We start from the raw sequence: 27,217 nt of genomic DNA, 5'->3' as shown, positions 1-27,217 counted from the left end.
CTGCTCCTCCTTGTCAACAAGATGACATAATGGACATATTAGAACAAGGTCCACAGAGGATTCCTATTTTTCCCTTCCATATTGCTTTACAAAAAAGGGTTACAATAAATTGGGAAACCCCAGATTCTATTGCTGTGGGTTAATAAGAACTTTCCCAAAAAAATATAGGCTATCCAGCAGTGACCCAGATTATTTAACCAAGCACACGACTCCAGAAAGTTTAGTGATCCAGGTAGCCACATCCACAAAACCATTTGCTTACCCTAACATTCCTACAGACCGGGATACGGGTGGATGCTTGGGCATGGAAAGTATTTACTGCCGGTAGCATGGCTTTGAAATCGACAAATGCCAGTTGTGCCTTGTCTAAACTTTTGTTCATCCTGTGGGATTGTGCAGCAATGGTGGCTGACCACATCCCCGAAGATGAATAGAGACACTTCTTCCTGTCTGTCAAGGATGGTAAGGAGGCAATGTGTGAGTGCCTCCAGTCAGGTCTGGATACACATGATAGTATTAGTAGATCCATGGTGTCCTAGTACGGTGCTACGCAGATTTGCATAGTTGAGGTCTGGGTTTACATCGGTCCTGCAATCTAGATTACTCAATATGCCTTTTGACGGGTCAAGACTGTTTGCAGCTGCAATAGAACCAGTACCCGCGGCAGAGAGGAACAAGGGTTGGTACTGCCTGAATTTTCTAATCCAAAAAGGATGGAGGATTGAAACCCATTTTGGACTTTAGAAACTTGAACAAGTGCCTCAGGAAGGACAAGTTCAAATAGGTTCCCCTTGCTCAGATCCTTCAGGCCCTCCAACTCCAAGACTGGATAGTATTATTGGACCTTTAGGATGCTTACTCCTATCAATCACAAGCACAGGTGGTTCCTGAGGTTCGCAGTTGGCTGTTCTTATTAACAATGTGGAGTTCTGCCATTTGGGCTGACCTCCACCCGAGGGTATTCACCAAGTTGATGGCAGCGAGTCTCGGGGTGGGGGGGGGGGGGATTCACGTCTACCCCTACCTGGACGATTGGCTGATCGGGGCTCATTCTCCCGAACAGACCCTGGAGCATCTCAGTGTGACTTGCCACTTTCTCCACTAACTGGGCTTCGCCCTCAATTACAAAGTCAAACATACCTTCTCAAAGACTCAGTTCTTCGGAGCAGGCCTGGATGCCTCCTTGGGAGTGCCCAGCATCTTCCGACCTTCAATTTTTTTGAGGTTGCTTGGCCTCCTGTCGTCCTGCATTTTTCTGGTGCCAGATGCTCGTCTGAGAATGAGATCCCTGCAATGGGCTCTCGGGACTCAACTGGTCCCAATTCTCAGGCAAGAAGTCAGATCTACTTCAGGGTCGCACATGATCTCTAGTTGTGGGCCTGTGAGGACAACCTTCTGAAGGGAGAACAAGAGAAGGTGTAAGGTCATGATCACTGTGCAGGGAAGCAATGCAGCACTGGTTCTGGCCAATTGAAGGAATCTCCCTATCAGCAGTTCACCTAGCCGGAGAGAACACAGCGGCGGACGCTCTGAGCAGGCAGAGCAGAGTCTCCCAAGAGTGGGAACTAGCTCAGGGAGATATTCAGCCTTTGGGGAACCCCTCAAGTGAATCTGTTTGCACCCAGTGTCAACCAAAGTGCAAACTATTCTGCTCCAGGGAATTTCGCCCAATAGGAGCTTTAGGAGATGCGTTTGTGGTGAACTTGGAGTTTCCACTTCGGTATGCATTTCCTCATGTCCCCGTCATTCCTCATGTGATCAGGAGGTTAAGAAAGTTTGGTGACATCCATTATCCTAATTGCCTTGGATTGGGCCAATAGGACGAGGTACCCAGTCCTTCTGGCCATGTCCTTCTGGCATCCGATAAGTCTTTCACAAAGAGGACCTTCTCTTACAAAACACCCAGTTTTCACGCATGGTTTCTGAGAGGCTGATGTACAAGGATTGGGACCTCTACGGATAAAGTAATTGAGATTTTGTTTTGGGCCAGAAGGCCAGCAACAAAATTCTTATACTGCTGTTGTTGGAAGTTCAGCAGCTGGTGTAGGGATAAGAATGTGGATCCATTTCAGTGCGATACACCTACTTTGTTTTCATTTTTACTTCACTTCGCAAATCTGGGGCTCCCGATCTCAACAATAAAGGGTTTTCTGGCAGCACCTTTGATTTTCAGGCACTCATCAGAGGAAACCTCGTACTTTAAAATCCCTTTTAATCATTCAGTTTTTCTTAAAGGACTCACTGTTTCCTCCAACTCCCTTTCAGGTCTTTGTTTGTGTTTAGAATCTTGTATTGAGATTCTACACATGCATGACTTTTGAACCCATGCAGTCATGTCCATTAAGACCATTAACACTAAACACTGTTTTGCTTGTCGTAATCCCATCAGCCTGCAGGGTGAGAAAATTGCAAGCACTTTGTTTTAAACCTCCATGTACGGCCTTCTATAAGGTTAAGGTGATTCTTAAATTAAGACCTTTGTTTCTGCCAAAAATAGTTTGACTTGCATCAGTCCCAAAAGATAGTTTTTACCAACTTTCTATTCACCTCCTCATCCTGGAAAGGCTAGGTTACATAGACTAGACCCTAGGAGGGCTATCAGTTTTGATATCTTGCGAATGTCAATAATTCGCCAGGATGACCAATTATTCATCGGATAGATAAAGGTCATAAATTGGGTTTAGCAATAACATCATGTATTTATTTGGTTCCTCACACGTGCTTGCGTCCAATGCAGGAGTGGCTCAACAGCCAGTGGTGTCAGGCCAGCGGACAATGGGACGATTTAGTGGGTGTCTCGCCAGCCCTCGTTCTCTTGCTTCGGTGTCGGTCAAGGGAGAACCTCCTAGACTGGAAATCCTTCACCACCCCCGCAGTGGAGGCCACTCTAACTACTGACGCATCTCTCATGGGGGGGAGGGGGCGGGGAAGCTCCCCAGCTTCAACAAACAGCGCACAGAGTTTGGTCGTCCGACATAGCATCCAACCACATAAACCTGTTGGAACTAATGGCAGTATTCAAAGCACTGAAAGCTTTCCAGACACAGCTGCAGGGAAAGACGGTCCTGATCCTCAGACAGCAACATGAACAAACAAGGGGGCACTCGCTCTCCAGGGCTGTCCAAACTGTCCCAGAACATTTGCAAGTGGGCTCTCAAACACCTGTTCCTGGTGTCACAACATATCCAGGGGAACTCGATCTTCTGGCAGGCATACTCTGCAGAGATTTCCCACTACCCATGGAGTACGAATGGCGATTACACAAAGACATCGTCCCCAACGTTTTCGCAGAATGAGGCTTCCCAGAGATCGACTTGTTTGTGTCTCTGGAGAATGCTCAATGCCAAGATTACACCTCCAGGGGAACAGACTCTGGATAACATGGTCAGGGAAATGTTAAAATAAAAATAAAACAAGATGGTGCACAAGATGCACCAGAAACCAGTTACAATGATATTGGTGGCTCCCATGTGGGCCCGCCAACCCTGGTTCGCGCATCTGATGGAGATGTCTCTATCTCCTCCAATGAAACTGCCTTGCCCGTACAACATGTTGTCACAAGACAAGGTGGAGACACTTCACCCATGCCCGCAAACATTGAACTTAATGACCTGGCTCCTGAGGTCATAGAGTTCAGGCACCTGCAACTCCCTCAAAGATATGTGGACATACTCAGGGAGGCAGGAAAACCTAAAACACGATATTGCTATTCCAGTCAGTGGAAGAGTTTTGTTATCTGGTGCAACTCTAAGAGCATCAACCCCATTGACTGCTCTCCTACACATAGTTTTGTACCCGACTCATTTACTTGACTCAGGCCTAGTTTTTAAATCACTAAAAGTTCACTTAGCTGCTCTTTCAGCCTACACTACATCACAGCAAAAGGTGTGGTGGAAGATAGCAGTTATTATCGTTTTCATGGAAGGAGTAAAAAGAATTCACCCTCCCATTTCTAATTCAGCTCCCGAATGGGACCTAAATGTGGTGTTGACAAGACATATGGGGTCTCCTTTGGAGCCCATGCATAAAGCAGGTCTCAAAGATCTCACCTACAAAACTGCCTTTCTAATATTCCTTCCATTAGGAGAGTCAGTGAACTACAAGGGCTCTGTCCTAGACCCCTTTGTAACAGTTCACAAAGATAAGGTGGTTCTGCGCACTCTTCCTAGGTTTACGTCTAAATTCATTTCAAAGTTCCATGTGAACCAATCCATAGAACTACCAACGTTCTTTCAGAACCCCTCAAACATGGGAGAAAGAAGCCTGCACACACTGGATGTATGCAGAGCAGTCATGTTTTACATGGAAAGAACTCCCACTAAGAAAGACAAATCAGTTTTTCGTTTCAGTAGCAGCAGGTCTAGGAGACCCGATCTCCAAATCTACTATCTCAAGGTGGATTGTCAAATGCAGCACACAGTTATACTCTTGCTGAGAGAGAACTGCCCTTCAAGCCAAAAGCACATTCTACTCGAGGCACTGGGGCTTCCATAGCATTCATTGCAAATGTTCCCCTAGAGTCCATTTGCAAAGCGGCAACCTGGAGTTCTGTACACCCCTTTCCAAAACATTATTGCCTAGACACTCATTCAAGGTCTGATTCTCAGGTGGGACAAGCAGTACTAAGACATCTTTTCTCTGTTTCTTCTCACACCGCACCTCCAACTCCAGGTACTGCTTGCTAGTCTATGCACAGCATGTGATTCTAAGCAGATTAACGAGCATCAGAAGACGTGCATTACTTATCGTAATTTCTGATTGTATTTGCTTAGATTCACATGCGCCCACTCTTCCTTCCCCCGCTCAAATGGAAGGAACTTAGATGTCTTACTACTATCTTTTCTTTTCTCACTCACGATAGTCATAGGCTCCCTCACGGCAGAAAAAATACAATCAGAGGGAACTCGACGTGTGAGGGATTTTGGGTACGCTACACGTCACGTTAGGAATAGTGTTGCAGGCACGTCCATGTCGACGTCCCCTTTCGATTCTCGAAAGACAAGATTCAATACTCTGCGGTGACCACTGGATGTCGGACTATATGCACAGCATGTGAATCTAAGCAGATAGAATCATCAGAAATGCTTTTATAGTAAGCATTGTAGCACGACATGAGGTTTCCATGTAGCTAATGGTTTGTTGAGGCTCAATGTCTGATAAGTGAGGCTGGATAACAATCTGATGTTTTACGTTTGGTATATAACATTAACACATTCCAGTCAACAATGGCTTTCAAAGATATCAATCCTCATTCATACTGCACAACTTGAATCGGAAACGATCTAGGGATTGGCAACACTGACTTCCAGAAGGCACCCTCAAGAATATTTCAGTCTGGCCGACTCGCGTTTGTTATGGCCTCCATAAGTTACCACAGGCACCACTTTACCTTTTATAGAACTTTAGCACTGGACTATCAGAATTTCCTGTATTTTTTTTAATCCATTTTGCTTGTGATGTCAAAGCCTGAATTTTGTATGTTAAGTCTGTTTTTATATGGGGCTTCATTTTTGGAATCATTTACAACTTGACCTAAATAATTATGCTGATTTATGATCTCAATTTCTTTTACCACCAGCTGTCCACTTGAACATTTGTAGAGATCTTATTTTGGTGAATTGCCATCTCATAATGTTTGATTTGTTAACATTTATTGAGAGCATATTTTCTTTAGCATACTCTTGCAGCTGCCTTTTAAAGGCCAATTGAAGTCTGCATCGTTTAATAGTTGCCATATTAAGGCGCTAGATCCAACTGTTAATGCTATCTACATGAGTTTGTTTGCTTCCTGTTTTGATTTAGCTTTAAGTTGTTTCACAAAATTACTGCATTTAGTGCCCATGTTGTTGGATGTTAACTTGTCACTGCTCAAACCTGTTTTGAAGCTTCTCAAATCCTTATTTAATGATTGTTTTACATTTTGTATGGTTTGATAAAACTGGTGTTTATGAATAGAAGTGATACACGTACCCATTGTCCGTGCTGCCGCAAATAGCATTAGTGATTGTGTATATTCAGGATTATGTTCAATATGAGCCTGTTCATCCTCAGTTTTAAGCTTTTCTAATAGACTGTTCAATTTCGGTGCTGTCCATTTAACTCGGTTTTGTCCTTGTGACATGTGGAGCCGGTTCCTATAATATTGCTTCGTTGGAACAGGGCCTTTCCCTCAGGAGATTTCTAAAATGTTGTGGTTGCTTTCTAAAGTAGCTACAACCTTTACGTTTTGTACAGGGGATAAAACATGATCTGAGATGAATATGGAAGACGTTTTTTTCCCTTTTCCACATAGGCTTATGTTGGGGAGAATTCTCAGAAATGTGCTTATCCCTCTCTACCTTAGAGACCCCCAGCAACTTTGCTGGATTTTGATTACTTAAATTTTTAATCTGGAGAGAGTGAGACCTTTTCCCACTCTCTCGTATTTTTGGTATGATTTTAACAGTGTCTTTTGGTTGTGGAGTCTGACAAACACCATAGGCATCCTCTTTTACAAGGTGTCACACAGCACCTTCAGTAGAGTGGCACAGGGAAGTCTTTCAGATTTCCCATAGGTTTAAATACCTTCTCTTGGATAAACTTTTTCCAACAGCAGTGAAGTGAAATTGACTTCACTTAATTTGAAACTTTATAGACCCAGCACACACTATCTTACAATAGGGTGCTGGAGGGGTTACTTAGTATCCCCTTTGTCTAGCTTCTCATGTAAACCTTTCTTCAATGAATGACTGGTGGCAGTGGTTTACTTAACTACTGTGGTGTGCTTTTACCGCGGGCTGCGTTCACAGCTGCAGTAAAGCACCCAAGGGTGCCCTTTTTGTCAAAATGGCCTGATCTTTTGCCATTTCTTTGTGGAACGGTTCTCCTTGAGATTTACACTGCGCCCCAAACCAGGTTTGGTCCCTCTGTTCGTTTTGCCTTTGGCGGGATTCACGAGTGAAGCCCGCCTCTGGCTCCAGGGTGTCTGGCAGGAAGCGAGCGAGGTGGCCGAAACTCCGTGCTTTGTCTCCTAGGAGACAAGAAAGCACTTCTAAGTGATTGGCTGGCTGGCTGGCTGTCCAGGAAGGACAGACACCCTGCTGGGTGACTGACAGTTATGCTGGAATGAATGGGAGAAACCTGCATAAAAGGCAAGACTTTTTGGCTTGGAAGGCAGAGTCGACCACTGGACGAACGAATCCGAAGAAGAACTTGGAAGAGACGCCTGCTGCAACTCCTGGACCGTTGGTTTGCCCGGTGAAGCCCTGCTGCTGTGCTGAAGCTCTGAATTCGCCTTGACTAGAGAAGCTCTGCAAGGACAACGTCTCACTTTGTGTTGGTGGGACCAATGAACTCCAGAAGTAAGCAACCTAGACATCCTCTCGAAGTTGGCTGTACTTTGTTGGAACCAAAGTGCCTGGGAGAGGAACACCAGGTCGAGTGCTTTGTTTTTAAGTCGGACCCGAGCTCCAGGAAGATCCTCCGGACTCCTAGGAAGCAGGACTGACCGAGCCTGAGGCACCTCAAGAGTGCTGGGCCCCAGATGCGAGGAAAGTCTGAAGTGGTATCTGGGAACCACAGTGGTGCAATTTGCTTGACACAAGGAGCTGAAACCGCAAAGTGCACTGATCTGAAGATTGCGGGTTGCTGTCGTTGACTGTACCATTGAAGTGCAGGAGTCTCCAGAAGTCCTCCCACTTGTCCCCACGACTGAGGCCCGGGAACAGGATCTGAAGAGCTGCACAGAAACCGAAGCCAGCTGACCCCTTTTCTTCTAACCAAAGTTACTGTACAGTCTAAGAGAATTTTGGGCAGAATCCTATGCAGCTCCCTTAGGGAACACCACAGAAGATTAGGACTACAGTTGTATGCAATAAATCCCCTTTGGCATCAGTCTGTACCACACAGATTTAGTTGGTAACTGTGGCTGAGCAGTCAGACCGATCTCAAGAGGGAGATGAGCAGTATTCAGGGTTTACACAGTAGGACCACAGTACTTTAGGACATGGAAACACTGAACAAAGCTTTGTATAAAAAAGTATATACATGTATTTTACACACACTTAACTGTACACACATCACTATTATTAAAGCAAGTTAAAACAGTCAAAAGTATACACAACTCCCTATTCAGTTTGAGCAAGAGTGAAAACTGAGCAAAATGGCAGTGTAAACCAAGCAGAAATGGCACTCTAACAATTTCTGCAGAGGGCGGGAAAGGTCAGGTTATACTGGGTTAGACTCCTAAACACACCAGCAACACTTCGCAATTGAATTGTGAGCAAGTTAAGCAAGGTAGTACTTTAGCATAAGCAATACTTAGGTGAAAACCGAGCAAAATGGCACTGCACTTCAACAATATATAAAGGGGAAGGAAAAGGTGGTTAAGAGTTTAGATGCACCAACACATTTCTTGATGAAAAGCAATCTAGAGAAGGCAGTTGTAACGGATTTAGCCAGAGTCAATAGGCATGTGCCAGAGTCAGTGGTACAAGGCAAAGTGCCCAGGATCAAACAGTTCTAGTAGCTGCAGTCAAGTGTTTGTTCAATGGTTGAAAAGGAGGGTGCAGAAGGTAAGACGATGTTAGACGAAAGGGGCGGCCAGCCCAGAAGGTAAGTAAAGGATTTAAAACACCTTTAGCAGTACCCAACGAAACGGGAGGCCTGGCGGAACAATGTACCTTAAAAGTGGAAGAGGCTCCTGCGGTGGTGGTAGTTCTTGGCAGTTCCTGCAGTTCGGAAGATCCAGCAGAGGAAGAGAGGCTCTCGTGGAGGAAGGTTAGAGTTACTGCACTGCCCAGGGATGAAGCCAGCCATGGTGATGCCAAAACGGAATAAAAGGTACGCTCCTTTTAAATAGCAGTCGTGGTGGACGGGTGCCTGGCTATCCGGTCTCCTGGTGCTTGGCACTGGCGATTCAACCAAGGCATGTCCTGGAAGGCGATTGGCGACTGGTTGGTCCCACCAGCTCAAGGGAAGAAGGCTCTTGCAGCTGAAGATCTTCTCTTGTCGTTGGAGAAAAGTGGTGAGGCTCTGCAGCAGGGCTTCACCAGTGGTTCAGTCGTTGCAGATGTCTTCGGCTTCTCCCCTCTTCGGATTTCTTAGGTCCAGTGGCGACTTCTGTCTTCCAGTCTGCAGGTCCCTGCTTTTATGAAGAACCCCCCCACTTCTCCCCCCTTCATACAGCCTAGCTTTCACTCACACAGTGGGGTGGCTATCCTGGCGGGATAACCCCCCCAGCCTATCAGGGCAGAGTGCAACTTGGGTTGCTTAGGCCTGTCCAGGGGGCCTATTCCCCCCCCCCCCCCCCTTCCCACACATCCTGTCTACCCCAGACTCACTGGCGCCCAAAGGATTTCTCATTCAGTTGTTTCCTTATTGGTTGATATTAGCATCTCAGTATATCTGTAGATTTCAAACCCCAATGACATGAGTACGGCCTCCGCTTCCATAATCATATCACTGATTATTTCTGACTGCAGATGTAATACCACTTTATAATTTCTTTTTTCTTGCAGGAATTCGACAATTTATAGGTCATCTGAAGTTATTAATCTGAGACTTGGTACTAAATGAAATAACTTCATGACGTTCTTTTGATTTAAGATTCATTTATCGTTGTGTACTCGTTCGATTATTTTATGCAGCTTCATTTTCACGTGTTCATGGTTCTCCTTCATTCGGCTACTATTTCTCGGTCTTTTCAAATTTTTGGTGTCATTAGGCATCGGACTAGTTTGACCCTTTTGCGGTTTACAATCCAACATATGCCTTCTGTCTTCCATGCTATATTCTCTGCGATCCCCTCTCCGAAAAGAGACACGTTTATCTTTATGTTCATGGCTGCTGTAATTGTCTTTTGTTTTCAATCGGGCAAGCTGCTCCCATTTATCATTTTTAAAGTCATGAATATCGGGCTGCTTACTCTTTCAGGATCCGAGGTGGGTATCACTTTAGGGCAGACAATTGTGCACGTTCGTGAATGTTTTGTCATATTCCGTTTTCCCTCAGTACCGTTATCATTGCATGGTTGGTTACAGGATGCTTTGTCTGACTTGTGAGGTATATCTATTATCCTCTCCAGTGATGGTATTTGGTTTGGAGGAGCAGTTTCCACAGCTTCAGGGTATTCATAGGTTGACCTATTCAGAAGCTCTTCCGGTATATCTTCGGGATGAACTTTTTGCACCTCTCTTGTGCCTCAGTGTTCTCAATGCAGGTTGATTTTTCTTCAGCTGCTTTTCTTTTACGGTCAACCTTCTGATTTTTTTTTTTTTTGTAATTTTTTTTTTTTGTATTGATCCTCTGAGTGTTGCTAACTTAACCGTTAACAGTTACATGTAGGGATTTTATGTTTCAAAGGAATTTCCTTGCTCCATTGCCTTGCCTCATATTTTTTGCAGGTGTCACGATGCCCGCTCCTGGGGAGCCGGCTCAGGCCCTGCATCCCCGAAAGCAGACATCAAGTCCCCGGGGAAGGTCCCAGCAACCCCTTATAGGGGCCCTTTGGACAGTGTCCTGGCGCCTATGGCGCCAGGCTCATTATGAAAGTGTTTGGGTGCACTTACCTGATGCAGACCATGCTGCAGAACCCCGGCCTCCTTGAGGCCTGAAAGGAACTACTTTACCTGTGGGACTCATTTACCACCCGGGCGTGGTCGGGGAAGGATACATACCTGATTGGAGGAAGGACACATTCTAGGAACTTCTTCCAAGGCTATTTAAACCACACCCGATCAGCCACACGTGCTTCGCGTTGTTCTGCATCTAGCAGCTGGACGCTCACCGTGTCTGCTCCTGCATCCTGACTTCTGCCACGCCTGCCAGCATCCTGAATCGCCTGCAAAGGAAGGGAACAAGAGAACAGAAGGAGGAAAAGGCCTTACCTGCTAAATCTGCATCCCGGAGACATTTCGCCGACGATCCTGAAAAGGAAGACATTTATTTTTAAAAGCACATCACATCGATCGCTGCAGCGCCTCATTCTACTCCTCTTACAGGGCGCTTCCATGTTCTGCAGCGACCATCCGGATTGTCGCGCCCCAGCGCCTAGGGAGAAAAAGACAATAACGAAGGTGAGAGAAAGAAGGGAAAAGGGAAGCTAAATCTCCATGTTAAGACTTACCTGCTGGGTCATTCCCTTTTTCGTTTCGGGTCCGCGCCGCATCCAGGCATTTTCGGACCCCGGCCCCTAAGGGGAAAAAGACATCAGCGTTAATGAGAGAATGAAAAGACATTACCAAGATGCTCATTAAAGACTTACCTGATTTCCACAAGGATTTCACCTCTCATCTCGGGTCGGTGCCTGTTCCCCGGCATTCCGTACCCCGGCCCCTATGGGGAAAAAGACACTAGCATTAGAACATTAATGCATGGACACAAGGGGAACCACTTATCAAAAACTTACCTGGAAGCCAAGCAAGTTTGGTTCTCACCAATCCGAAAATCCAGTGAAGTAACTGGATACCAACGCGCCCCTGCATCAGAAGCAGGATGGAGAGCTCGTCCTTCCAGACCCTAAGGTGAGACGCTACGGGGAAGCACAGAAGTGTTTTGAGGAGGGTGAGAGGGGTAAGTGGGAGGCCGATTGCATTACCCCGCAGACAGTTAACCCCCTATTTTCACCTACAGAAGGATACTTCTGCGAGTCAGACAAGCCAGATTTGGGGCCCGGTCCAGTCCGTCTCCCGACCCCTGCGCATCACCTTAGACGAGGTCACAACAGCGCGAACCAGGCCAGCGCCTCCGTGGGAGTCAGGTGAGCGTTACAGCAGGTGGGTTTTTCGGTTTCTTAGTTGAGCATTGATATTTTTTCCGAAGTTTAATTTATTTCCCTTAAATATTTGGAAAATTTCAATTTCATCTTTCATAATGTCGATCACCTCATCAGTCTCCATGTTTGGTTGGCATTCAGTTAGCTTGATTACATTTGAAGTTGATGGAATTTAGATATCTTGGAGCGCAAGATTTTCTTTACCTAAACTTTGTATTAGTGCCATACTAAAGGATGCGTCATGATCTTGACTCTTCGTTTTAATTGGTTGTTGACTGGTTTTATCATCTCTTATTTAGGGGAGTAACAGTATGGGGATGAATACTTGTTTCAGCCTTTTGGTTCTTGGTCATTGACAAACTCGGATTTAATGCATTTGTAGGCACTACGTGTTCTGTTGTGATGTTCGATTCTTTGTGGTTGTTTCTTTGTCCGGTCTGGATTCACACCTTTCTTCGGTTCTTCAGCACAACCTTTATCTTGTGTTTGAGTTGTAACAGTCTTGTCATTTTTTATTTGATCCTCAGAGATTTCTGTAATTTGGGACACAGATTGCTCCATTTTGTTTTGCTCGTGGCTCTACTGGACTCCTTACTGCCTTCTTTCTTCGACTCCTTATTTAAAAGAGCTAATGCTTCATGAGCCACTTCCGCAAACAATTTCTTTTCCAGAAGGTCGTTCTTCTTTTGTTCTGTCAAAGTATTTAATGAGACTTCTACTTTTTTGTGGAGTTCATTTAGGACACTTTTACTTGTACGGCTTTCGTCTTCAATTTTTAGAATTGTCGAGTTCGTAAGACCTACTAACGTAATCAAATCCTTTATCATTTAAAGTCTCATTTAATTTTATGAATGGTGAAATAGATAGCGACAAGTAGGCCATTATTAGAGTTTGCAGCTCCTGTAATGAGGGACACCCAGTCGGAGAATCGCTCACCTTTTAGCATTGTGGTTGAGGCCTAATTGACCTTGGGGGTTTTTGGATTTTTTTATTCCCCTTATTTTTGGGTATGGCCGTTCCATAATTGACGAGTCTGTATTGGTAGTCAGATGAGGAATCCTCAGTTTCCTCTCTGGATGGGCAATCCTTATGTTTTTGCGTCAGTGTGTCACATTCAAGTTCCGGGGTTGTGTGTTAAAAAAAAAAAGCCCAAGAAACTTCACTTTCTGCCGTACACGAGGAAATGCTTTATTTTGTGCTACAGAGTGTCAAAGGAATGAACCCTGCAAAACAGTGGCCGAAGTGGACAGAAAAAAGTAGTGGAACTATGTTCCCTACTGGCCTGCACCGCTCCTCAATAACCCCATCGCCACGCCCCTCCCACGCACAATACAAACCCCAAAACACATGTGACTGCTGTTTAGGGGAACATTCAGTGCAGCGCACTGAAAGTGCAAGTTTCAACTTCTTCCTACACATTTATTTTAAAACAAAACCATTCCGGAACGGTTTCTTTTTAAAATAAAAGTATAGGAACAGTAAAACTTCATTAAAAGAAGTAGAGGAGCACCGCTCCCGCCCACTTCGACCACTACTGCAAAATAAATCGTAGCTCTGTGCACATGTCAATTCCAGGAGACCTTTTCCTTGTATAGACTGTTGTGTACGAGAAACTAACTATGGCTGCAAGACAATATTGGGAAGTCGGATGGAAAAATCGAATGTTAAAGGAAATGCTAGCAGTTTTCACCAGATGTGTAAAATGGGCTTGGCAAACCAAAGAAAAATAAATGCCTGTTTTAAAGGAAAAGTAATATGTTGAATGAAAGCTTGTCTGTGCCTAGCAATGAGAAGGGGCTGGCTGCTGGCAAACACATATGGGCTATTTTTATTCCACAAGCTTGTTTTTTATTTTTTATTCAGGACCAAAGAAAAGAAAATGAAGGTTTTAAACTGACTTGGCCAGATTTTGCAAGCTTTCAAAAAAGTTATTCTAGTTGGCAGAGCTAAGGCTTCCCCCACGAAAGGGAGCCACCATAAACTTCCAGGACACGAAAGTGATTATTTCTAGGTTGGAAAACTGTGACTGACCAGGTGTTAAGCTCACCTGGTCTCTGTAGAGGCGTTGGGGCACGTTTCCAGTCTTCCCTGAACTTGAATCACCCCCTTCAGGCCTCTCCCTCAGTAGAAAAGCTGTGAGCGGTGGTACGTGGTGATACTGCTCCTGCGTGGAGATATGAGTGTGTAAGTGCTCCAATCTGTGATTGTTGTACCTCTCGAACCCTTCACCCCAAAGTATGGTTTCTGTGAGCATACGCCAGCCCATAAAGCTCACCTGTGAATTATGGAAGATAAGCTCTCCATCCTGCTACTTCTGGCAGGGACGCGTCGAAGGGGGATCTAGTTCCTTCACTGATCCCTGATGATTAGTCCAGTCCAGCTGTGACTATGCTTCTCCTTATGATTGGTAAGTCTTTCTTGAGCTCTTGTGATGCTGTTCATTCTGTTTATCTTTATATGTTGCTACTATCTATGCCCTCAATAATGTCTGTTTTCTTCCCTTAGATTGAAATGCGGCCTCAATGCAGCTGTGAGACGCGTCCGGATGTAAGATGAATGCTACCGCAATGTTCGACAGCAGGTAAGTGATGGTTTAAGGAAAAGCACGAAGTATGTCGAAGCGCAACCTTAAACTGTTTTTTCGATGTCTAACCGTGTCTTCTGTTTTTCCTTGCAGGTGCTGCTGTCGACGATGGAGCGTGTCGTGCTGCGGTGCCAAGATGATTTTGGCATTCCGGAAAGTGTAAAGATGAATACTTGGGTCGCCAAAGAGATGTACAGGTAAGAACAGCTTCCACCTGTTGGTAAGTATGCTGGCAGGAAGCAGGATGTCCCGGAAGCAGGATCTTCAAAGGTAAGTCTGACCTCAAATGACGGTGAGCGTTACGCTGCTTGTAAGTGCAGAATAACACGAAGCGTCTGCTTGAGGATTGGGGCAGCTTATATAGCTGAGATCGTGGGCATGCCCATTAGGGTCGGCTTACCAGCCACACCCTGCCACTCCTAGAGTGAGCACGTGCAAAGACAATCCATTAGCAGCCACACCCAAGAATACACTTGGGGCTGCTTAATGGATGGAATGTTCAAGGTTCATGCATCTGAAGTGCTATGTCCATAATAAAAGCAGTTTTGGTGTTAAATGGATGTTCTTGTTTACTTTTGTTCATGAGCCTGGCGCTAAAGGCGCCAGGGCAGAGTCCACCCAGGTCTCCTGTGCATGCGACCCCTGCACGCCTGTGCCTTTGACTTCATGATCATGACACCAGGACAAAGAAACTTCACATACTAATCAAACTTAAGTCTGGGCAGGGGTCTCTTTTTCAATAGAAAGTCTGGGACATCAAAGTGTGAAGTGGATAAGCCGCAACAAACCTTCAATCGAGCTGGAAAAATCCATCCTCCCTTTGGGGGAAGTGACAGTTGGTGGTAGCTGAAAAAGAAAAATAATGGTCCAGGGCAGGACAAAGGACTGCCATTTGCTTCCAAAGACTATTTTATAAATAAACTTTAAAGACTTTTATCTCTGCAGCAAGACTTTGTAAAAATGTTAAAATTTCAGTTTAAAAGTGATTTTGTGTTTTATCATTTGAGACCTTGTAGAAGTCACTGACACCTTGGGAATAGAAATGGCAAAGTATTAGCGATTATAAGAAAAATATCAATGATGCCAGTGCGGATTTTAATACTTGCATAGCTCCACACATGTGTATAAAGTTATGGAATTTTAGGCCGAATCTTTCATACTCAAAATTACCCAAAATGTATCATAGGGGCGAAACAATGTCTCAGAGTTGCAGTGGAATGGTCTGCATAAAATATGTAACCTGCTCATGTCATTGGGTAATATGCCACAACTGTACAAATGTGTAAATTGTTATGACTGATTTTTGGCAAAAAGGTCTGTAGGAAGTCTTTTCACCTCATAAAAATACAACCCCTAAACTGAGTCACATCCTAAGATAGGCAGCCATCATTGATTGCCCAATCCAGTTGGTAGAGGCGTGTTTAGCAGACCCTGCCCAGCCATATACTTGATGTCACTATGTATTATAAATAAGAGACCCTGACAAGACTTTAGACAACCTCTTCTTGAGGTTCCTGCGCTGCGTTCCTGTTCCATTCATCCAGATTCAAGACCCCAACTACAAGGCCAAAGCATTGCTGACCATACTGACCATACTCCATGGCCCACTGAAAAACCCAAGCCATGCTGATCCTATTCCCAGCAAGGCTCCAATTTTGAAAACCCACTTATCCCCCATTAAAAAGGGGAGAGCTGTGGTACCCTTTGCATCCTGAACCAGCTTGGCTTGCTGCCTGCTAACCATGCCCATGGCATTCCTGCCATCCAGCTGACCTTTATTATCCAGTGACCAGAATTGCCAGTCCAGAAGTGCCATCCGGTGACCAGAACTGCCCTTCTGTTTGCCAGGTGTGGCGCTTTGTAGTGACCAGAACCATTGACGGTCCAAAAATCCAAAAACTAAGTGGACTCAGAGTATAGATTATCACCCCATAGAAACCCATAGTATGCCTTGTCTTGCCTTGGTCTTTATCCCACTCTGTTATCCTATCCTTATCCTGACAACTTGTAAAACTGTAAGAATTATCCGTACAACCCTGTCCTTGATTTCAAGTGTTAGCGCCATTTCTCTTTTCAAATTTTGTCTTGTGTAATCCTTTGCCATTAGTCCTATTTCGAGTGATCGGACTGGTTTCCGCCAGGGTTGGGCGCTGGAGTGAGAGGGTTGAACTCGCGAATCAACCTTGGATCTAAATGTGTCCATCTTTGGTGGCCTAGCCTGAATACTCTAGTTTAAAGTAAAACTTTTCTTGTCAGAACTGATTTCCTTTCCCACGGCTTCATTTTACCCAAGGCGCACCTTTTCATATCTTTTTATATCTTGCAGAACGCCTCCAATTTACCAGCTAGAGACTTGCATTCACTTCCATATTATCCCTGTGATATATATACCTCTATGCCCGCACTCCAAATCAGAGTATTTCACCAGTTTTTATTAAAAACCATTTGGGTAATTTAAGGTGGGAATTAAGAAAATGCAACCTTTAACAGATTGCAGCAAAATGACACGTATAAACTTTTCACTAATTTTCTAATTGTATGCTTTTGGTAATCCAGTCTTTGTGATTGTTAGTGTATTTGCATTGTTGCTTTAGTGAGGAATTGGATCTGCTTCAAGGTTTTTTTTTTTTTAACCCACATTCATTATTTGTCCATTTCCGAGAGTGTCATTTTATAACATTGCAAGGGGTTTAAAATCAGTTTTTCTCTTATTTGGGGGGAAGGTTTCTTATTCCTGATTACCTGCTGCTTCTGTTTATCTACTTAGAATTGATTTGTGGGTTGAGGGAACATTGCAGGGGGAAAAATCTAACCTGTGTGCTATCTTTCCTAAATCAAAAAGTGCTCCTATTCCGCTGTGCTGTGTATATGCTCCACTAGGAGGTTAAACCCAGTGCATTGCTCACATTCTCCTTGTAATTATCACCCCATTGTTGATTGCTGCCCCATATTAAAGTGTATGATTTCTTTTGAATTTTAAAATAAACATTTCATTTTACCAACCAGCCTGGTTCATAGTCCATTGTGACCCGGGTATTTGAAAAGGGGGTGTGATATGCGTGGTGTACCATCTCAAAATTGAATCTGCAAAAAAATAAGGAGAAACGCATTTCAATTGTGCGCTACCTACTAGGCCGAGGCCAAGGTTTGTGTCGCTTGATTGAAATCCTTAACAATATAAACCCATTCAATGTGGATTGAGGGCAGACCGCGCCCCTCCTCATTTCCCTTTCTCGCGCTTTTTCTCATGCTTGCTTTCTTGCACTTTTGCTCTTTCTCACGCTCTTAGGCAGCGGGTGCTTTCATAGGAAAACATGGATGCCAAAAAAAACAGTGAGGGCCCTCTCACACAAGTATCCCCAAAACAAACTGAACCTTGTTAGGAAAGATTTCTCTATCTCCAGCATGGGGTCTGGCATGGATTCACATGCTTATGAATATTCCCCCGTTGTCAGGCCGGGAATACTTGGTAAAAGAGAAAACTGTTTCTCCTCCAAACCAATCGCTGAGTTCTCGGTCATACTACCCCCAGCCGGTGACTGCTCTCTCCATAAGCCCCTCCTCTGGCAGCCATCTTCAGATTTGTACCTCACGTTCAAGTGTTTGGAGTACTCGTGTTTTGCTCTGTAAGCTGATTTTTTTTTTTTTTTTCTCTCCTTTTTCGGTAAAATGTTTTCTTTTCTTTTGTCAAGTAGTCTACTTTCCTACATCGGCTGAATACCGGGGGCCCAATTTTTGGTGAATTTAAACACCCCTCAAGGGCTGAATTGCCGAAGTGTCATCGTAGATTCCAGAAGGCCATCGGGCCTACTCCACACTCGTGACCATGTCGGAGGAGAAGGAAGGATGCTCCCTTGTCAAGCTGTGCTTGACTGCAGAATGTGTTTGTGGAGGAAAAACACCTTCAGTTCCTGTCGCCATCCGGATCACAAGGAAGCAGATTACAAAATCTCCCTACGGTTTTCCAAGCGAACCGTGAAGGATTGTCACAGTAAGCTGGCAGCATTGGTCAGCGCCAAGGCCTCGACCCCGCGCGGGAAGCAGGGGCATGCCTCACTGAGCTCCAATGAGCGGGCTTCTAAGTTGGTGGCGGCGGCCCTCTCGAAAGCCAATGGGGCTGATCCAGACAAGGTAGCCCCGGCAGTGCCCACAGTATACCTGCCCCCGAGATGTGAGGCATAGGCCAAGCCGGTGGAGAGGACACTGTAGAAGAGGATGCCATCCCTGAGCCTGACTCCCTGGGATGCAAAGAGTGGAGAGGAGGTCTCAACCGTACTACTGGGCAAGGATATTTCTTCCTCGGATGAGGACAACCAGGCATCCATCCACACGATCCAGGAGGACATGGGGGGGGTGGGGGGTAGGGTTGATGCTGAAAATCTCAATGGGGACGACTGAGTTGACTTTGAACCTGCCGACAGAGGAGCAGGGCCCTGTAGGCCTACTGCCCTGACCTCTCCAAGGGATGTATCGGTGGACATCCTTTCGACCCTGCACACCCTGGTGTTGGAGATTCTGAAACAGATGCCGACAACACTGGTGACACCGGACCAACCTCGGGCGAAGAGGAAGTGACATCCTATGCCACTGCCTCAACCTCATCACGTGCCTATGCTGCCCTTCCTCTTGTGACACTGGGACGGACATGCTGACGGGCACAGTGGGTGGTTTGCCACAGCCCAGAGCCTCTCACCAGGCAAGGTGGGGTTGTTCCATGCCATGGTTGCCAGTGCGTCGGAACTCTTCCAAATGACACCGGTAGACCATCTTGGTGGTGCCTCTCTTGGACGACATTTGACATTTGGGAGGAAGGCCTGGATTTGATGAGGAACCCGGCCAAGAGTGATCGGCTGGAGAAGAAACACTGGGTGCCTGAATCCACACCCAAGTGCCTACACTCAGACTGCCCTGAACTGTCTCGGCGGCAGCAAGGAAGTAGTAGTCTAACCCCTCGTCTTCATCCGGGGTCCCAAGTTGGATGCCATGGGAGGGAATGTAATGTGCTCTGCAGCATAAACAGTCAAGGCTGCCACTGCCCTTGCTATCCTGGCTTGATACGACAGGGAGCTGTGGTACACCACAGCTCCCTGTCATATAAGATCCCACTGCTGGAGTTCCTAGCCGATGACAAGCGGGTCGGAGCACTTTCCATCTTCCAGAAGGGGGGAGGTGGCATTGTACCATGCCATCACGTTGGCCCTGGACATCACGGACACAAGGTTCCAACAGATAGGAACAGTGTCTGCCTCCGTCGTTGTGGCTGGTTGAAAGCCACCAACATCCGTCAGGAGATCCATACAAGGGTGCTGGGCATGCCATTCGATGGGGACAACTTCTTTGGGAAGGCCGTTGACGAATCATTGCAGGCCATTAAGACTGACTGACGGCCCGTGCCCTGGGCATTCTTCAGCAGCATCGCCCATCCTTTCGTGTATCTGGCAGATCACTGAAAGGCTTCGGTGGAGGGTCCTCTTCATACCGTCAAGCCTCCAGATCCATGACCCAGGAGTCCTACCAAGGCCGTTCCAAGGCTTTCGGTGGAGTTGGCTGATGTCATCACTCCCAAGGCAGCATAAAGGCCCTGAAGCAGGATTGAACCGGCCTGATGAAAGTGGCCACGGATGCCGCTGGTGGCCTGGCAGGAGCAGCACATCTCTCGGCTCCTGCAGGAAGTACGGGCCATGATAAGAAAAGGGGTGATAGAGCTGGTTCCAAGGCGACTCCGGGGCTCTGGAGTCTACTCCAGATACTTCTTGGTAAAGAATACCAGAGGCTGGAGGCCCATTCTAGACCTGCAGCGTCTCATCAAATACCTCCAGTCCCAAAACTTCAGGACGTGCTTGGCCACCTGGAGGAAGGAGACTTCTTAACGTTGCTGGATCTGGAGGATGCAGGGAAGGCGCTACCAGTTGAAGGCCCTCCCTTTTGGACTGAAGTCGGCACCCTGTGTGTTTACGAAGTGCCTGGCACCAGTGGTGGCCGATCTGCGCCAACAAGGGATACATGTGTACCCGTACCTCGACGACTGACTCCTCTGGGCCAAGTCAACGGAAGTAGCAGTCAAAAACATGGAGAAGATCGTCTAGCTGCTGACAGATCTGGGGTTCTCAGTCAACTCTCCAGTCCTGCTTGATACCATCGCAGAATATGCTGTTCCTGGGGGCCAGACTCAATACGGTCTCCTGTCTGGCAGCCTCCTTGGAAGAGAGGATAAGCGGCCATGCTGGGCAAGGTGCAGCGGCAGTTTGCACTGAAGACCGCCACAGTGCGGACCATCAAGTCGCTGCGCTGCATGATGTTGTACACGGTTCATAGTCAAAATTTCGAAAAAAAATGCCGACTTTTTTTTTCAATGCAATTTTTTTTCGAAATGGGGGGGGTGCCCCCAAACCCCCTTTTTTAAAAATTTCTTTTAATGTTTCCCTTTTTTTAACTCCCGAACCCCTAAAATAAATATATAATTAAAAAAAACGAAAGTCGAAAGTTCTTTTTTTCGACATTTTTGTCTGTCGACATTTTTTTTTCAAAATTATGGCTGCCCACCGTTGTACACTTACCTGATCCGGCTCTGCAGGTTGTGGATGCGACTCCTTCAGGAATTCCTGGATGCTCAGTGGATCCAGGCGTCCGGAAGCTTTGCAGACAAGATTACTCTCGACAAGGAGTTTCGTCGAGGGGTAAGGTGATGGGGCATGTGCTCCAATATTTCGGGGGGGGGGGGGCACAGATTTCCAGAGGTCCCCCGTACCAGGAGACACTCACCATGTGTATTGTGTTACTTTGGATATGAAGGCCACATCCGTTCTTTTCTTTTTCAGGTACGTTTTGTTAAATAAACTGTAGTTTGTAATTGAAGGACACAGAATGTGTGTAAATCCAGTGAAGGCTATCAAAAGGCAAAGGATTGTGTTGGTTGCTTTGCACTGCTCCACTCCGAAATGTTTACTGCCATAGTAAGAGTTGGTAATGCATGCACTGCCACGGTTTTCTAGGACTTTGGAATTTGTGGTTTAAGATTAGAGGGCTCCGAAGGCCCACTGCTGCCATTTAATATTGGTGGATGGGAACTGCCACTGTTGGGATTCAAAGGTGGCACAATGGTAATCCCTGAAGCCTGAGGGAGTGGCCACTATAATGTGTATTCCTGCTGCTTGGAATTAAAGGATGGTGTCATTTGTGTCCTGTAGGACGTTGGCCCGCCATTACACAATAGTATGTACATGGCTTGGCATTGAATGGTGTAGGAATGTGTGCACTGCTGATCTTGGTAATGGAGAGCACTGAAATGTGCACTACTACAGATTGTCAGTGTCCATGAAAACTACAAGAACACATGTAACACTATAGCTATGTTGAACGGCACTGACCTATTTGCTGTTCTGAGGTTGACCATGAGGCATGCTGGAATGCGTGTGGGGTTATTGGGATGGCACTGGATTGTGTTGATTGTAGCATGCACTGGAACCTGTGAAATACCTTGCCGATATTTATGGATGCGCTGCTTTTGTTTCAGAACTCACGGATTACGTCCTGGGCATTCCGTTTGTTAGACAGCAGGTATACAAGTCAGTAGAGGCGAAGGTGAAGAAACAGACCAAGGGTCTGTACCCAGCTCCCCTGAAAATTATTGAGGTAAGATTGAAACTGTCTGATACTTTTTGCAAGCATAATGATGGGCCAAACGAGGATCGTTGGTAGTTGTAGGGGTCCTGCCAAGGATACAATATTATATCCAGCTGTGTCTAAGCCTAAACCATTCATTTTGGCGGATCTTTGGCAAATCAATTGAACAAGTGACCAATGAATATGGCGTAAGGGACTTTTCCCAACCTGACGACAAAAACAAACGCCTGCAGTTCACTGCACACAAAGTATCTAAAATGTTTCTCACAGGAAAGTTAAGGGTGTTGCTGTATTTCCCACCAGTACACCACGTAAGGTGGCTTGTTGCAATGCAAATACCAAGGTGAAAAGAGTACACTTTGGGGGTGGACTAATTAGCCCCTACGTTTAAGCACTCTCTTTGCACTCTTAACCATGGGGGCTGATAAGTGCACCCCAAACAGTCATTTTAACATGAGTGAGACAAAAGGGCCTTGCTCATCCCTAAAACCAGTCTGGATATCGCTTATTCGATACGCTGGGAGACCAGGCTTGGACTGGCTTATAGGGCAATATGCTCCTGGCCGAACCAAAAAATGCAAAATGCTTGTGCGGGACAGTGTTTATTTTTTTTGGGTCAAAGTGGGGCAATTTTTTAGCCTGTTTTGTTGAATAAATATTCTTTAAAATGCACAATTTGCATCCCATTTTATCCAAAACCTGCCCCTTGCGTACTATTCAAACAGTGTCACAAAAGGAATGAATTTTCATTTGCAACTGTGGACCACAATTTACGTTGGTGCCCTAGACAATTATTTGCCCCAGTCCGATCCTGTGGGAGACTTGAACCCAGTGGATGGAGGAAATGTGCAAAATGAAAAACCTTTCCTAACACACCAGTCCTCGTGCCATCAGTGCAGGGAACCTCTGATGTGAACCACCCAAGGTGGAAGTCATACTCGTGGTATGTGCATTGTGCATTATGTGATTGTGCTCTGCACATTGTTTTGTGCAGTAAAAAGTGTTGGGAAATGTTTCTTTTTTGCCCTTTTCCATTTCTTTCAGTGGGACCCCCATAATATCAGTTAATAATTTTTTAGTGAGGGTTACATTGAACCTTCCTAATTTTCCTCACTCCTTTTACATTGGGGGACGCAGGTTAGTCCTTGATACTACCAGTGCAGGTGGACCCACACCCCTTTTGATGTCTATTGTCTGGCACTGCTACCTCCCTTATGCACAATAGTGCAATTAAATGTTTGCCTTCTTTTTACCTGAAACCAGTGAATCCTATATAAGCTGTTGTTCACTTTTTCTGAGTGCACTTGTGTGCACCTTTAGTCTTTGTTACTGCAAGGGAACACCTTCTATACCACTACAATGGGCAACATTGCTAATCTTAAAGTTTAATTTTATTTTTTGTTTCAGTCTTTGTTGGCTGTCTTCCTCCTGGGCATGTATAGGAAATGCCCATTTTTAGGTGCTTTCTTTTTAAAGTACTGTCTGAGTCGGCACTGAGGAATGCCCACCTTGGGTGACCAGGGTTACACTATCTAAGTTCAGCTTCAACCACACAAAGGTTTGGTAAAATGGCGAGCAGCCAGGCTTGCTCGAAGGTGGCAGGAAGGCTGTAGTGACATAGAAAGAATTCGGTCCAAGAAAACACTGGTGCACAAAAGTTATATTTTAAATACTTAAAGGGATAGTCCAGTAAATAATTTCTATTTTAAAAATAGATAGGCAACATTAAAAAAATACTAGCACTTTTTTTTTTTTTTAAAACTTCCTATGTAAAATTTTGAGCTATTCAAGCTCAAAATTCGCAAAAGCAAGCACATGGGCGCATCCATTTTGTGAAATGGATGCCCGCCTGTTCTGGCTTTTGCTTTTGCGGCACTAATGAAGGAAAAGCCAGCCAGCTGTAGTAAACAAAAGCTACCGCTGGGTGGCTTTTCCTTCATTGGAGCTGTACGCGGAGGACGGGGACCGGAGACCAGAGCAGGAAAGCTGCAGCTGAATCTCGGTAAGTGCTATTAATTAAAAAAAAAAAAAAAACTAGCTGTGGTTTTTTTCTACGTTTTTAAAGCTGCGGTTTTATTTCTATTTGTTTGCGGTCGCTAAGCGACCGCAAACATAAATACAACATTGTGTTTGAAAACACATCCGCGTTGTGTTTCTGCCTGCTGTGGCTATCACTTTGGGTCTGGGGAGCACCGGAGACCCAAAGTGAAAGCCAAGGGAGGCAGAAACACAACACGGTTGTGTTTACATGCCGCGGTGTTTCTGCCTACAGCTGATTCCCCATTTGGGGCTCTCGGGGGGGGGGGGGCCCGTGGGGAGCCCGAGAGCCCCAAATGGGAAAGCAGATTTAGGCAGAAACACAACCACGGTGTGTTTCTGCATGCCTTGGCTTTCACTTTGGGTCTCCGGTGCTCTCCAGGGGGAGTACCGGAGAACCAAAGTGATAGCCACAGCAGGCAGAAACACAACGCGGTTGTGTTTGAAAACGCTGCGGTTTTTCTTTCCGAGTTTCTCCGGCTCCTCCGAGCCGGAGGAGTCTGAGAAACTTGGAAATAAAAACCGCAGCGTTTTCAAAAACAACATTGTATTTATGTTTGCGGTCGCTTCAAAAGCGACCACAAACATAAATACGTTTTTAAAGCTGCGGTTTTATTTCTAAAAAAAAATAAATAGCACTTACCGAGATTCAGCTGCAGCTTTCCTGCTCTGGTCTCCGGTCCCCGTCCTCCGCATACAGCACCAATGAAGGAAAAGCCACCCAGCGGTAGCTTTTGTTTACTACAGCTGGCTGGCTTTTCCTTCATTAGTGCCGCAAAAGCCAGCACAAGCGGGCATCCATTTCACAAAATGGATGCGCCCATGTGCTTGCTTTTGCGAATTTTGAGCTTGAATAGCTCAAAGTTTTACATAGGAAGTTTAAAAAAAAAATGAGTGCTAGTATTTTTTTAATGTTGCCTATCTATTTTTAAAATACATTTTTTTACTGGACTATCCCTTTAATTATATACACCTAAGGCACGCTGTTGTAACTTTCAATTAAGTGCTGTAACACAGTAAAGCAATAGAACACTTGCAATTTTCTTTGGAGGCTAAATCACAGATGTAGTCATACTAGAATAACCTTTTCAGTAACAAATCACATAGTAAAAAAATCTGAAATATATCTAGATCTATATCTCCATTTAAACAATGTGCACGGTTCTACGCGGTCACCTGCCTCGATCACAAACATTCAGAAGTTACTTCTTTCCACCCCCACTTCTCTTCACACAGGGCACGACGGTTCCAGTGTCAATGAAGACTTAATTACTGGCTCAACGTTTCAGTCTTTAAAGAGCGAAACGCTGTAGGACGAATGCCTCCTCACAAGCTAAAACAAAGTAGGTGCTGTAATCGTGCTACTACACAATCTTGTGCCATCATGGGGACTCTGCAATGGAACAAGGTTGACAATTACGCATCTACAAAGACACAAGGAGGCCCGTGTGATCGATGGAATGTAGATACTGTTCTTATACTGCACATAACTCTCATGCCATCTGATATATTTAGCCTGCTCAATTACCATTAATAAGTCATTGACGCTTCCTGGAAGCAATCGGTGGCAATTGTGATATTTAAGGAGGGGTCCAGAAGTGACTCTTGAATTACCGACCGATATTGACCTTTAAGATGTGCCAGAACCGCGTACCAGGAACTGTGTGTATAGAGCTTGTGGATCTGCTTAGATCACATTCTCTGCACAGTCCGATATTTAGTGGAAGTCGCAGAGTATTACAAGATTTGTTTTTGAAACTCAAAAGGACTTTGATGGGGTGTGTTTAGTAATACTATCCCTAGTGTGAGGTGTACTGTACCCATTGTCCTTCACACGTCTAGGTCCCTCAGATCTGTTGTTTCCACCATCAAAGTCTGTCGCAAATGTGGAATTCTGTTCGAGGCTGATGCCTTTGATTAGATAAAGTTATACTTATAGACATTCTTTCCTTTGTTCTCCTTGTCGCATGACTGCTTGACGGCTCCTGACAAACACACTCATAGACTGACTGATCGGCCATTCACGGGCCTCTTCAGGCTTCAGCCCATTCCAGTAGGGAGAGATGGGGGGGCAGGGGGTGGGGGGGGGGTTCTTTATACAGACCGCTTTAGAGAATGCCTATTCCATACTTGCATTTCTTCTCTTCTCGCCCATTTGCCCTTCTAAAATATAATGGACAAAACCCCATTTAAATATTAGCCTTCCTGCCACCGGAAGGACACGAACCAAGTGTGCAACCAGGGTCTTCCAAGGGATCACAGAGAAATGGATTGGCAGTATCGGGTCATGAGTGACGGCAAGGGCCATTGCGCACAAAAGTTTGTTCGTACACCACACATAAAAAGGCACACCTTTGGTGCAATGAAAAACGGGCGGCAAAAGGTCTTTGTTCAGCGTCTCCCAAGGAAACACCGAAAAATGCAAGAACTGATTAAGAAACATGTCAGGAGGGAGCCACCAGGGGGCGCCAAGATGTACTGACAGATCTCGGCTGTCTCCGTCCCAGGGTGCTTATTTCTAATATCAGAGCCCCCCCCCCAGCATCGCGGGAGTTGATCCCCCAACCCCCTATGCGATTCCCTTGTACGGTGGAGCAGCGGCGGAGCGCGACTCTGGGGCCCGAGGGTGCCAGAGCTCCTGAGAGCACCCCTCCCCTGCTGGAAGCGGGATCGGCGGAGTGGCCTTGCCCGCTGGAGAGACCGCGTGGAGACCTAGCAGTGGGGGAGGAGCAGTGGCCTCCCTCGCGTGCTCGCAGCCAGAGGAGACCCGCGAGCGGGGTCCTTGCAAGCCGGACTGCGGAAGGTGTGTAGCAGCAGAGGACAGCTCGGGTGCACGGTGTGGAGAGCCGAGGTGGTGTGCGTCCGCCGTGTGGCTGTGCCTGGACGCGGTTGGCATCCCCGTGCAGGCAGCCCTGCGGTGGGTTGTGTCCCAGGGGGTGGGGGGGAGACCCACCCCTCCCCCAGCAGGTCCAGAGGTGAGCCAAGGGAAAGAGGTGCTTGAGTGCGGAGGCCCCCCCCAGACATTGGGCTCGCCAGGGGCTGCCTCGTTGTCAGGACTGAAGATGGTGTGCGGGTGACTGTGCCTAGGGCCACGCTACTGCTGCACGATTCGGGGGCAGGTGGCTGGATCCCCCTCCCCCCCTGGGTTTGGGGGTTTGGGAGACCCCCGTGAAGGAGTGGAGGGCATGAGTTGAGTGCCGGTGGAGGGTGAGGGCCTCCCG

General features: G+C 46.1%; 2 protein-coding genes across 3 annotated transcripts in view; one reads left to right on the top strand and one right to left on the bottom strand.

The window, feature by feature from the left end:
- Positions 1–27,217, top strand: part of HADHA (hydroxyacyl-CoA dehydrogenase trifunctional multienzyme complex subunit alpha) — a 541,230-nt gene that overhangs the window by 134,970 nt on the left and 379,043 nt on the right. For both annotated transcript variants that reach the window (XM_069605578.1, XM_069605577.1), the window contains exon 9: positions 21,850–21,968. In XM_069605578.1, coding sequence (XP_069461679.1) covers positions 21,850–21,968 — 119 coding nt within the window. The remainder of the gene's footprint in view (positions 1–21,849; positions 21,969–27,217) is intronic.
- HADHB (hydroxyacyl-CoA dehydrogenase trifunctional multienzyme complex subunit beta) overlaps positions 1–27,217 on the bottom strand; it is a 679,110-nt gene that overhangs the window by 513,992 nt on the left and 137,901 nt on the right. The window lies entirely within an intron of this gene.

The sequence above is a fragment of the Ambystoma mexicanum genome, chromosome 4p (genome assembly GCF_040938575.1).
Source record: "Ambystoma mexicanum isolate Mex_15411 chromosome 4p, UKY_AmexF1_1, whole genome shotgun sequence".
Lineage (NCBI taxonomy): Eukaryota > Metazoa > Chordata > Amphibia > Caudata > Ambystomatidae > Ambystoma > Ambystoma mexicanum.
This window is presented reverse-complemented; position numbering and strand designations above follow the sequence as displayed.